The sequence below is a fragment of the Lampetra fluviatilis genome, chromosome 21 (assembly GCF_964198595.1).
Source record: "Lampetra fluviatilis chromosome 21, kcLamFluv1.1, whole genome shotgun sequence".
NCBI lineage: Eukaryota > Metazoa > Chordata > Hyperoartia > Petromyzontiformes > Petromyzontidae > Lampetra > Lampetra fluviatilis.
Genome location: NC_136295.1, coordinates 7307966 through 7321629, shown reverse-complemented (window position 1 = coordinate 7321629; position 13664 = coordinate 7307966). Strand labels below are relative to the sequence as shown.

Genomic DNA, 13664 nt, shown 5'->3' with positions numbered 1-13664 from the left:
CAGCCTCAAATTGGTGTAAACATCGCCGCTGGGGAGACAAAGGCGGCTGGGCGTGGTGTTGGCCACCCACCTCCTCGTGTGCCGTGCTGGCCTTCATTAGGGGCTCGCAAGCAGCACTTGCCCCTAAAAGTCTGTTAAGGCTACACGGAGGGGATCTTTGTCTATGTATTTGGGGAGCAGAAGTGCAGTGGTTAGTGCACTGCTCTACAAACCCGGTGACCTGAGTTCGATTCCTGCCACGGCCAATATCAGTGGCGTGTTTTGTCCGCAACCCGTCTGTGATTCCCCTAAGTTGACTCGGACTAAAATTAGTACCGGGGACATCAGGTCTGGGAAGACAAAGGCGGCCGGGCCTGGTTCTAGCCGCACCATCTCCTCGTGCGCCACTCTGACAGCACTTGCCCCAACAGTCGTCAATGCTATAAGGGGGGGTGGGGGTGGCTCTTTGATACAATAACAATATTTACGTTTCAATCCTTGGTTAGTCCACAGTATTGACGAATGAGGGCCCACTCCATGCCATGTCAGTTGTGGAAGTTCTATGGCCGTACTTCGCCATGCCGCTTAGTGCGTTGTTGGGGAAGTGGGGGGGGGCAGGACTGGTTGCTCAATTCACTCGCCCCTCGTGTGAGCCATGGCTCGTTCACAGCGCTGCGTGCCGACCGCGGTGCCACCGCTGTCCTCGATTTAAGTAAGTACCGTACTTAATCGTTGTAAGCATGCACGTGGGCATATTTACTTATTTAGTTGTAAACAGATGCTCTTTAGAACAGCAATACAATAATAAACAACGGCGCTAATTTTTGTACCCAGGGAAGTGTCTCCGATGAGTATGGTTGGCTACGTACGCTGCGAAAGACGTCCAACATCCACACAAGATTAATGTTCGAGGAGGTCCTGCATATTGGGATGTTTGGCCAGCGCCATTCGGGAGCTGCAAAGACGAGAGGCAATGATCCGTTCCGACCTAAAAAGGTAGATTGTACGCATGTGGAACTTCTTCTGCACCATGCGTAGCCAACCGTGCTAAGAGGAGGTGTGGGAAATTAATTACAATCGATTGCAATTCGATTACATGCTTGGCATCGTATTTATAATTCGTCAAAAGTAAAAAAAAAAAGATAAAGGTGCAGCCCTTCAATCGCTTGCTCGTGCCCACCGCTGGCAATAAAGGCCTCCATTCGCGATGAGCAACTCTCCAGAGGCGGGTTATTTGGCCTACTCTTCCACGCCGACGCCCGGGTCGTGAAGGCCCAGCGCGCGAACCGTCGTACAACCTCCGTGGCAGCGTCCCTGTGGGTCTCCACTCGGGGAGGCTTCAACGTCACGACAAGCGACGGTCACCCGCGTCGCTGAGGCTGACCCAGGTTCCACTAACATCGACTCACGATGGCAACCACGTGACTGGAGAGGTTTGACAGTGGGGGGGGCCCACCCGGGGGGGGGCCCACCCCCCACAACTAGCGACGTGTAACAAACTCTCAGCGGGGGGGGGGGAGGTCACAATATCGATTAACAAAAAACCGAATAATTTTTCGTTTTTTTTTACGCCCTGCCGAATGTAGCGGCCACTCGTCTTCATCTTGCCTATGGCACGTAAGCAGCAGTTTTCAATGACGTCACAGTCGAATGCCGAGGTCCTTCAACCAATCCGCGGCGGCCGTACGGACTGCAGCGATGCCGCCACGATGTGCCCAGTGATGGCGTCATTCGTCGGCGATGCCTTCGATGGTTCGGGCTTTGCCGCAGCCGCAGATTGGCGAATCTTTGATTTTCTTTGATTTTCCCATTCATGGATCGCGGACGCATCACGCAGAGGGTGCGGGTGGGCTGTTGCCATGGCTTTGCATTTACTTTGACATTCAAAGAGAGGTGCACATTCATAATGCGTGGCGAGGGTGAGAAGCGTGGCGGCGATGCTGCGAGCGGTAGTGCAAGTAAGAAAAGTTTCCACGTGGTAACGTTAGAGCAACAACTTGAAGTGCTTATTTTTTGATGGGGAAATTCATGGGGAATTCGCGTCGAACGAACGCGATTTTCGCCTTCCGCGAAGATTTTCAAGAAAGCGCCTATCGTGTTAAGTCGTGGGTAACTCTGCCTGTGCCCGTGCGCGTCCATCTGCGACACTGATGCGCATGGGTACACACGGTGGAAAAAAAATCACGGGGGGGGGGGGGGGGGGGGGAGGGGGGGCATGTGGCCGGACGGTTTGTTTCGTGAATAAACAAAAAATATATTCTTTTGTTCACACAGGGTGACCATTTACATCAAATCCCACCCACCCACCCACTCACCCACCCACCCACTCACCCACCCACCCACCCACTCACCCACCCACCCACCCACCCACTCACCCACCCACTCACCCACCCACCGCCACCGCCACCGCCACCAGATGTGCACTTTGTACAACGTAGCCGTGGTCGGGGAGGGCTCTGGTCGACAACGTCGGCGTTTGAGCGCCAACTTAGGGTGAAATGAGTACCTGGTGCGGTTAAGGCTACACGGGGGGTCTTTGTCTTGGTCTGATATGTTCACGTGCACTGCGGCTCTTGAAATATTGAGTTTTATACCGAATTCGAAAACAAAAAGAAAGCCTCTTCTTGTTAAGTCGGTTGCCGACCCTTGGCCTTGACCATCGTCTCGCGTTGTCATCTGCCCTGGCCAATCCCACTTCTGTCTCTTAAGATTTGCCGTCTCCAACTTGCAATTTGCTCCGTTCCACACGTTCCTCTTTCATGATAAACGTTTTTGGGTTAGATCGCATTATTTATAAATGTGTCGTAACCCTTCACCATCCGACACGGCCAATCAGCAAAAAAAAGTGTCACGTAGACAAAAGACAAATAGTTCATTACTTTATCCCACCGGTGTGTGCTGATTGGCCGTGTCGGGTGGTGGAGGGTTACGACACATTTATAAATAACGCAATGATCGAACCCAAAAACGTTTATTATGAATAATATCGGTCGCGAAAGCCTACGTGTTAAACCGACGTTCCTCTTTGTCTCTCAGTGGAATCACAAACACGCTCCTTGGGATGACTTCCAGCTTGCTCATCGGGAAAGCTCCAAGTCTCTTGTTTTTTCCGCGTGCGCGCGCTTGCGCGTGCGCTCCATCTGCCTCGATCACGAGCAACGTGACGGCGCCGCTGCCGCCACCTCGTCCACGTACGCCGACGGCACCAGCAGCGTCGCGCCGCCGGGCCGAGCGGCCCTCCACCACTCGGCGCTCTCCTTGCTCACCAGCTCCAGCTCCTCGCCCTCCGCGATGCGCACGGGCTGCCCGCTCGCGCGCCCCGCGTACTCGAAGTTGAAGAGCACCCGCAGAGCGGCACGCCGGGGGTCGCCGGGGCCTCGGTGGGACGACTGCGCGGGTGCCGCCGTTCCGCCCGACGGCTGCGGCGGAACTCGGAGGCCTCCGCTGTCGGTTGGGGCCGCGTTCCCGAGGCCGCCGCCGCCGCCGCACACCTCCCGCACGTAGCCCGTGGGCACGTAGAAGGGCTTGCGCTCGCCCAGACGCCTCACCCGCCACCAGAAGGCGTCGGTCTTGCGCGACAGCACGAAGAGCTCGCCCCGCGCGATGCGCACGCGGCGGCCCCGCTCGCTCGTGTAGTCGCACGGGTGCACGACGCGCACCAACGTCGGCGACGCCGGCGACTTCGGCGATTTCGGTGATGTCGGTGATGTCGGTGATGTCGGTGATGTCGGTGACGATGGCGAGGGTGGCGGCAGTGGAGGTCGCGTGACGGTGCCGGGGTGAATGCGCCGCGGGGTCGAGGCGCGCGGCGCGGGTCGCGAGAGCGGCGCGCTGCCCACCGCCACGGCCACCTGCGCCCTCACACTGCTGTTCGTGCTGCTGCTGCTGCTGTTGTTGTGGGTGACGCTGACAGTGCTGTTGCTGTTATTGCTGTTGTGGGTGACGCTGTTAATGCCCTTGCTGTTGCTGCTGCTGTTGTTGCTGCTGCTGTTGTTGCTGCTGCTGTTGTGGTTGATGCTGTCAATGCCTGTGCTATTGCTACTGCTGTTGTGGATGGCGCTTGCTATGCCTGTGCTATTGCTACTGCTGTTGTGCATGACGCTTGCTATGCCTGTGCTATTGCTACTGCTGTTGTGGATGACCCTTGCTATGCCTGTGCTATTGCTACTGCTGTTGTGGATGACGCTTGCTATGCCTGTGCTATTGCTACTGCTGTTGTGCATGACGCTTGCTATGCCTGTGCTGTTGCTGCTGCTGCTGTTGTGGTTGACGCTGTTAATGCCCTTGCTGTTGTTGCTGCTGCTGTTCATGCTGCTACTGTTGTGGTTATAGCTGCCTATGCCCGTGCCGTTGCTGCTGCTGTTGTTGTTGTTGAATCTCCTAATGCCCTTGCTGCTGATGTTGTGATTAAATCTGCTAACGCCCGTGTTGCTGTTGCTGCTGTTGTTGTGGTTGACGCTGTTAATGCCCGTGCTGCTGTTGCTGATGGGGCTGCTATGGTTAATGCTGCCAATGTCGTTGCTGCTGTTCATGCTGCTGTTGTAATGGTTGAAGCTGCTAATGCCCGCGATGTTGCTGATCTTGCTGTTGCTGTTGTAGCTGCCTATGCCCTTGCTGTTGCTGCTGCTGTTATAGTCAATGCTGCTAATACCCCTGCTGTCGCTGCTGCTGTTCATGCTGCTGCTGCTGATATTGTGGTTGAAGCCGCCTATGCTCGCGCTGTTGCTGCTGCTGCTGCCGATGACGCCGCTGTCGTTGTTGGCGTTGCTGCTGTTGCCGCTGCTCTGGCCGACGGCGGATCCGCGGTGACCATCACTCGCCGCCATCGCCACGCCCGGCGCATCTCCGCGAGCGACGTAGGACGCCGGCGTGTAGAACGCCTCGTCCCGCCGCTCTGGCCGGCACACGACCCACCAGTCGCTCGACGCCCTCTCCACCAGCAGCAGCCGCTCGCCGGCCACCGTGGAGAGCGCACGGCCGTGCACCGTGTACACGCTCGTGTAGAGCGCCGTTAGCGCCGCGTCCTCGCGGGCGCTCGAGTCGACGTGATCTTGGGAGTCGTGGGGGTCCTGGTCGTGGTCGTGATGGCGGTGGTGGTTGTCGTGGTCGTGGTTGTGGGGCTGGTACTGGACGTGATGCTGGTATTGCTCGTGGTGCTGGTCATGGTGCTGGTACTGGTCGTGGTGGTAGTGCTGGTCGTGGTGGTCACGATCATCGTGTTGGTCACGATCATCGTGATGGTCACTCTGGTGGTCGTGGCGACGTTGGTCGTGGTCCTGCTGCTGCTGGTGATTGTGGTGGTTGTGGTCGTTGTGGTGGTGGTTGTGGTGGTTGTGGTCGTTGTGGTGGTGGTTGTGGTGGTGGTTGTGGTGATCGTTGGAATTGACGTCCAGTCTCGACCGCCACCCCTCCTCCTCCTCCTCCTCCTCCACAGAGAACGATCCATCTCCGCTCTCCTCCGAGCGGACGCGCGGCTCCACGTGGTTCCTCCGCACCGTCCGGCACCGTGGAGGAGGCATGGGTGGCACGCGCTTGCGCACGACCTCCACGCGCTTCGGGCCCACCACCACCGCCGCCGCCGCCGCCGCCGCCGCCGCCGCCGCCGCAGTCCTCTGCACGTACCTGGCCGGCAGGTAGAACATTGCCCCGCCGCCACCGAGGGGCCCCACCAGCCACCACTCGGCCGTGCTGGTTTGCAGCAGCGAGTAGCGCTCGCCGGGCGTGACCCGGCCGCGGCCGCCGTCGCTGTCCTCGTAGGAGAACTCGTAGAGGACCCGCACGAACCCCAGCGGCGGCTCGCCGTCGCCACCGGACATCGCCGCCGCCGGGAGGACTCGCGGCGCTTCGGCGCGGAGGCGTTCAACGGTTTCCCGCAGCAGCGCCCGGCCGCCCGAGTGTCGTCGCGGCTCGCGACCGCGTGCGTGGCTTCGGTGTCCCCAAGTCGTCGGTTGCGAGTCGCCCCCACCTGCCCGCACGGAACGGGAACGGGGAACGGGGAATGAAGGGGGTGATTTTGGCGGTGAGCGCGGGAGGGTTACCCGGGAGGCTTTGAGCAACGGCTGCTGACGTGTTAGTTGGTAGGCAGGCGGCTGCGGGTGCTGACGGTGACGGATAGATATTGTCTGTATGGCAGTGGTGGGCCTCGTGTGGTCACGGGCCTCGTGAAGTTAAATCGTGGGCCGCACATTGGACCCGCGGGCCGCGTCGGACCCGCGGGCCAGAGGGTTCCCTTAAACGTGGCCTATAGAGCAAGTGGTTCCCAAGCCGAGACTCGTAGACTCGGGGCTTCATTATTGCCGAAGCTGGTTAGACCCCCGTTGAGCTTAGCAGCTCTGTCGCAAGGACGAGACGAAAAAACGTTCCTTTAAAAGGCTCTACGTTCCGTAAACGTAGAGAAGGGAGGGCGTCACTGTGGACGAGAAGATTCGGAGCTTCACACCACACAAAGACAAAGATCCCCCGATTAGCCTCAATATACTGTTGAGGCAAGTGTCGTTAGCGAGCACCTTTGAAAGCCGGCACGGAACCCGAGATTGGTGGTGGTGTCCAACACCAAGGCTGGCCACTTTTGCTTCCCTGATGTTTACACACAGCACCCGATATTTATTTAAAGGCTGAGTCGACCTAGGGGAGGCCCAAGACCGGTTAAAATAATCACCAGTTTTTGGCCCGGAGCGTGATTATAACTCAGCTCGTCTGGCTCCGAGTGCAGTGCGCAAAACCACTGCACCACCACTCCCCACAAAGATACCCATACACACACACAAAGACAACAACAACAAAGACACACAAACACAACCGCCATTCACAACGGAGCGGTGGCGACGTCACCGCGGCATTGGTGCTCGGCTAAGTGCACTTTGAGGCCATGGGAAGTTTCTGAAAGGCTTTGCTGGCAGGAGATCACGGAACAGACCCCAGGTGTTACGGAATAATTGATCGAGATAACCGGCAGATGCACCACCTGCGCTCCCCAACTCTTCCGTTGAGTGCTCTGCTCGCTGTCGTGAGCGTCTCTTCTCCTCCCTACATTGTTCATAGATAGCGGCTGCCACCAACTGCCCAGTGGCGTCCTGAACGTGCCTCCTCCGTAAAGGCCAATTCTAAAACCACTGGTGCCCCTCTTCTCTATCCCATGCTGCAGCTGTGTTAGCCCCCTCTATGGATACATACGGCAGACTGGCCTGCGGATCAGCATTCTCGCCTGCCAGATAAACTAAACAATTCTAAACACATTTTTTTTTATTTTACCAGGTAAGGCCCACTATATAGCTCTTTGTTAGAAGCGACCTGGTCACAAATGATGGCTCAACAAAGTGGCTTATCATGTGGAAATCTATAGCAGCCACATATTCAAAGCGCATGTTTCTAAATGTGGAGGAAAAAACCGGAGGACCCGGAGAAAAATCCACGCCACCACGGGGAGAGACACGCAAACTCCTAATATACAAGCGTCAGGGTCAGAATCGAACCCACAACCTCCTTCATACCAGGCGAGGTAGTTCACATCTCGCCACCGCAGTAATAGATCTTGAAACAGATCAACGAGTAGGCAGGCCAGCTGGAACATTATGCCCCAGCAGTGGTTCCTTCACGGCCACAGAGAAGAGAGGTGACTGCATTGGCCACGAAGACCTCAAAGATACCATGACCATTCTCGTTTGCAAGAGTAGGGGAAGGTGATTGCTAAATTTTTGGCTACATTTGATATATTCGGTAATTGTGGACCCACACACAATGGCTTACTCTTGCGAATAACGTTGGGGGGTGGGGGCGATCTTTAACGTGTCCACTGTGAAGCAGAATGGCACGAGTGCCGCAGTATTAACCAGGGCGGCTGCTGGATTCAAACCACGAACCTCTCTCTGCAACAGGGGGCCAACGTGCTACAGTACCGCGAGGGTCACGTCGCTGCGCGGTGTAAGGTGTCACCCAGTACCCAGGCACCGCTGGTCTACAATTGTTTAGATGTCGTCTGCTGCAGAGATGAAATGTGCTGTTTATTATGGATTTTTACGTGCTAAATTTAAATATGACAATTAAAACAACTGATTGACTACTGTTCACAAGATTTTTGTTTTTTTACATTTTACGTTTATGTATATTGTGTAGATAGTAGAGTTTTACTCATACATTTTAAAGCCATGTCATTTCATGTGTTTGTGGTTGCTTTACATGATCACATGTCGCCTGTCCTGTCCATGTAACACTTAAAAAATCAGCAAAAGGGTTGTATAAATAAAATGTATTATGAAACAAAAGGCAAAACACTATTAGGTATAAATAAGTACAGAGTTTAGTCCTTATTCAGTGTCTACTCGGCGCTTCTTGGCTTGTCTCTTGTATCCATTAAATGGAGCATCTCTTATCCACTGTCCAGCAATAGTCCGCTATCAGGGCTCCATTTGCCCTGATAGCGTTTCTCCATTGTTGCAAAGTCCTGGTGGAATCGCTCACCACGCTCATCCCTCACTGCTCCGCAGTTTGGTGGGAAAAAAATCTCGATGAGAGTGCAAAAAATGTATCTTGAGTGACATGTTGCAACAAAGGCTTTTGTATGCCTTGAGAAGGTTTTCCACCAACTCCCTGTAGTTGTCTGCCTTGCTGTTCCCGAGAAAATGTGTTGCCACTAACTGGAAGGCGTTCCGTGCCGTCTTTTCCTTGCCACGCAGCGCGCTGTCAAATGCATCATCTCGAAGAAGTTCACGAATCTGAGGACCAACAAAGACACCTTCCTGGATTTTAGCTTCTTCACTTAACCTTGGACATTTTCCACGGAAGTACTTGAAAGCTGCTTGTGGCTTTGACAAAGTTCTTCATCAGACCCAGCTTGATGTGTAAGGGTGGTAACACAATCTTCATTGATTCAACAAGTGGTGGGTGCTGAACACTTTTCCTCCCAGGCTCCAATGACTGTCGGAGTGGCCAATCTATTTTGATATAGCGGGAATCTCTCGCACAACTATCCCATTCGCAGAGAAAACAGCAGTAGTTTGTGTATCCAGTCTGCAGACCGAGCAAGAGAGTAACAACCTTCAAATTGCCACAAAGCTGCCACTGATGTTGGTCAGAGTTTATGCACCTCAAAAGTTGTTTCATGTTCTTGGTTCTTTCGGTAAAGTCACGTAGAACGCAAGCAGCCGTCCTCAGGTGAGGACGGCTGCTTGCGTTGTGGCCGAAACGTCGTGAGAATTATTTTATTATGTTTTATTTTTATTATTTTATTATTTCCCTTCTACGTGACTTTACCGAAAGAACCAAGAAGATGAATCCCTGCAGTCACGAAAGCTTTAAATCGAAATTTGTTTCATGTTGTCATAGGTTTCCTTCATATGAACTTTATGACCAACTGGAATTGATGGCAAAACATTTCCATTATGCAGCAAAACAGCTTTAAGACTCATCTTCGATGAATCAATGAACAGTCTCCACTCATCTGGATCATGATATCATGTATTACACAATACCAAGTTCAGATTGCATCATTCATTGTTTTGCTCAAAAAGCAAGTACTGTCCAAACCCAGTCATAGATTTATTCATAGATCCAGTCAAAGATGTATTTTAGTCATTTCTGGTTTAAATTGAGATATTTTCCCTTTATAACTCACTTATCCTCCGCCATTCCCAAGTCAAGGGTCGTACATACTGACCCAGTAGCATCTCTTGAAGACTAGAGCCAATCAACAATTGTAAGCATCATTTTCATTCTCAGTGACCCAGAATTAGTAAAGTTAGAATACATTTACTTCGGAAGCATTTTGGCTGTAGAATCAGTGTATTTAGTGTTGAGCCATTGTTTGTGGCCTGGTCGCTTCTGAAAAAGAAGCTAAAACGAAACTAAATTTTTTGTAAAAAAAATTGTATTATTTTATTATTTCCCTTCTACGTGACTTGACCGAAAGAACCAAGAATATATATCTTTTTTTATTTAACCAGGTAATGCCGACTGGGCTATATGGCTCTTTTTTCAGAAGCGACTTGGCTATCACAAACGAGAACTCAACGAAGTTGCTTATCCTGTGCAAACGCATAGCGGCCGAGTACTCTGAACTCGTGATGTTGATTATAAATGTCGAGGGAAAACCCGGAGGGCCCAGAGAAAAAATCCACGCCACTACGGGAAGAGAGAACATGCGAGCCCTAAATATACAGCAGTAGTCAAGGTCGGGATCAAACTCAAGACCACCTGTATACCATGCGAGGTAGTTCACATCTCGCCACCGTAGCTCAGTAAGCTTTATCTGTAGGACAAAAATAGTTTAGTTTTTGAATTTTTTTAAGCGATTTGCTTACCTTACCTATACTCTGCACTGCTGCCGTGTGTTGTATTGTTTGTTGTTCTGTAACGTGCTGATCTGCTCTTACTGGACACATGTGAAAATGAGCTTTGCAATTCATCGGATTCCTCCAGAATAAATATATATTCTGATTTCTGAAGGTCCAGAACTCTCCGTAACAAGCTCCGGGTTCAACAGCAGAGTCTCCAACTCCGAAGAATTGGCAACAATTGCCAGGACATCGGCACGCATACACATGGATGTCCAGTAAGGCGCTATCTCTGGACTGCACCCAAACATTGATCAGCCACCCAACTTTGCGTGCTGTAACAGATGCAACTTCGACTGGTACAGACATTAAACGCTACTCGAAACTATGCCATCGTAATTTGAAGCTTTCGCGACTGCAGGAATCCATACTCTTTGATTCTTTCGGTAAAGTCCCGTAGGTATAAAAAAAAAATAGATCACGATTTGTCGATCGCAACACAAGCAATCGTCATCAGGTGGGACACCCACAGCAAGAAAAAAAACTGCTGACATTTTTTCAACCACAGCAAAAAAATCTTCCTAAGTTTTTTCAACCACAGCAGTTATTTCAACCACAGCAGTGGTTGTCCCACCTGATGACGATTGCTTGTGTTGCGATCGAAACGTCGTAATCTATTATTTTTCTACCCACGTGACTTTACCGAAAGAACCAAAGAGTATGCGCCATCGTAACGTGTCAACAGGAAATGTTCTCGGACTGCCAGGGCGCGCAGCTTTATCCAACGTGAAGGTCCAAAATGATCGTGAGCAGAGGGCCAGGTACCGCAAAAGCACAATGAACAACCCCAAGGCCGAATACCTCCGGATGCTACCATCGGCCTTAGCCATTTAAAGGAAGAGATGTTAGCTCCTTTTCGATTTAAAGCTTTCGTGACTGCAGGGATTCATCTTCTTGGTTCTTTCGGTAAAGTCACGTAGAATGGAAATAATACAAATAAAACATAATAAAATAATTCTCACGACGTTTCGGCCACAACACAAGCAGCCGTCCTCAGGTGGAGAACAGGTCTGTCGAGAAGACAGTCTGAATGACAGACATGTTCTCCACCTGAGGACGGCTGCTTGCGTTGTGGCCGAAACGTCGTGAGAATTATTTTATTATGTTTTATTTTTATTATTTTTATTATTCCCATTCTACGTGACTTTACCAAAAGAACCAAGAAGATTTTAGCTCCTGTTGAAATTCCCTACACCTCTGCTGGCGCAGATGGACAGAGACTCCGGCTGGCATTCGCGCCCCGGTCTGACACCTCCTCGGCATGCTGCCTGGCAAGACGATGTTGAATCATCATCCTTGCCAGGATCTTACACGATTCCAACGCCTGGGTTCACTGCACTGATTGTAACAGCCGATTGATTGTGATAGAGATATATGCACACGCAGATATTACACATACATACATACACACAACCCAAGGGTGGCACAGTCGGGTTTTTTAAAACCGTGTTTAATTGTCTTTTTATATTAAACCCGATCATCTGAGATTGGGAGAAATCCGGTTTAATTGGTTTTAATTGCAGAACCGCACTTCGCCAACTTCTCAACGATGGGCTTCATCCATTCCAAGCTAAGGAACTCACTGGCGCCCACGATTGTGGAGGAGAAGCTCGTGTTCATCAAGACCAACCTGCCCGCCGCATTCTACGACTACCCCGTGCCCGACGGCCCCGAGTACGATAGCAGCACCGACGAGGAAGCAGAATAAGCCTTGGATCAGAGTTTCGTATTCATTAAACCAGGTTTTAATTCCCCGAAATCGGGTTTAATTGTATTAAAGAAAAAACCCGATGCCTGCCGCTGGAAAAATCGGGGTTTTTTCCACCCATGACACAAACAAATCAGAATAAAAATATTAATTTATACTGGAGGAATCCGATGAGCTTTAAAGATCTTTTTCGCAGATGTCCAGTACAACCAGAGGATACACACTTCCGCACAGCCACAGGTATACAGAAGTACACCCCTAAACACCATACGAAGACGAAGCTCCCCCGTATAGCCTTTAACAGACTGTTGGGGCAAGCACTGTTAGCGAGCGCCTATTAAGGCTGGCACGGCACACGAGGAGATGGGTGGTCAGCACCACGCCGGACCGCCTTTGTTTCACCATCGCTGATGTTGTACGCACCCCACTGGGTTTCTCATTCGAGGCTGAGTCAACCTACGCGAGGCACAAGACTGGGTTTAGATAGCGCTCGCCACTGATGTTAGCCGTGGTCGGGAATCAAACCGAGGTGGTCGGTGTTCGTGGCGCAGTGCGCTAACCGCACTGCCACCGCTCCACACAAATGCACACCACGTACGCCCCCGGCTCACCCGTTCTCGTGCAGGTATAACCACATATAAAATATTTTCCGTGTAGCCTTAACAGACTGTTGGGGCAAGTGCTGTTAGCGAGCACCTATTAAGGCCGGAACGGCACACGAGGGGGGTAGGTGGTCAGCACGACGCCCGACCGCCTTTGCCTCCCTAGTGGTCGATGTTTACACACCGCGCCAGGTACTCATTTCAGGCTGAGTCGACCTAGGGGAGGAGGCCCAGGACCAGTTTTAGATAATCGTCACCGGTGTTGGTGGTGGCCGTGAGCCGGAATCGAACTCGGGTCGCCGGGTTCGTAGCGCAGCGTGGCGCTAACCTCTACACCACCGCTCCCCACCTCCACACACTCGACACACTGACGGACCGACAGACAAAAACGAGCTATTATTTGTAACAGGTTTTACAAAAAAGGCTCACGTGGACAGTCGCTTACCGGCTTGGGTGTTGAGGACACAAGCTTGGCTGAAGGAGGCTGCTACGTCCTGGCAGGTTCGTCGATTTTGTTATCCGCGAATGAATCGCGAAAGCCGAGCCATTGCCTTGGTATTGTCTTAACGATCGCGACGAGCAGCAGCAACACAAAAACACCACAACGCCTTTTTTTCTAGTATTCTTCAACAATGTGACCCGACTGGTATAGGAATCCTGCGCGGTGACTATGACACAGCGCTGGTCCGTGTGTGTTGTGTTTGCGCGAGTGTGGGAGTGTAATATGGAGCATGCAAATGTGTCGGAGAACACGCGCGTCTTACGCATAGGTGCAAATGCGGTGGTGGAGTTATCATCATCGTGGTGGGTGTGTGGTGTGTGTGGGTGTGTGGTGGTGTGGGTGGGTGGGTAGGTGTGTGGTGTGTGGGTGGGTGGGCGTGTGGTGTGTAGGTGGGAGGGTGTGTGTGTGTGGTGTGTGTGTGTGTGGTGTGTGGGTGTGTGGTGTGTGGGTGTGTGGTGTGTGGGTGTGTGGTGTGTGGGTGTGTGGTGTGTGGGTGTGTGGTGTGTGTGAGTGTGTGTGTGAGTGGGTGTGTGGGTGTGTGTGGG

At 52.3% G+C, this 13664-nt stretch overlaps 1 protein-coding gene across 1 annotated transcript in view; it reads right to left on the bottom strand.

Annotated features, from left to right (window-relative positions):
* Positions 1-2405: 2405 nt before the first annotated feature.
* The window catches only part of LOC144938186 (uncharacterized), a 24411-nt gene continuing 13152 nt past the window's right edge, over positions 2406-13664 (bottom strand). Inside the window, exon 2 of the mRNA XM_078865980.1 lies at positions 2406-5944. Coding sequence (XP_078722106.1) covers positions 3129-5795 — 2667 coding nt within the window. The 5' untranslated portion in view covers positions 5796-5944 and the 3' untranslated portion in view covers positions 2406-3128. The remainder of the gene's footprint in view (positions 5945-13664) is intronic.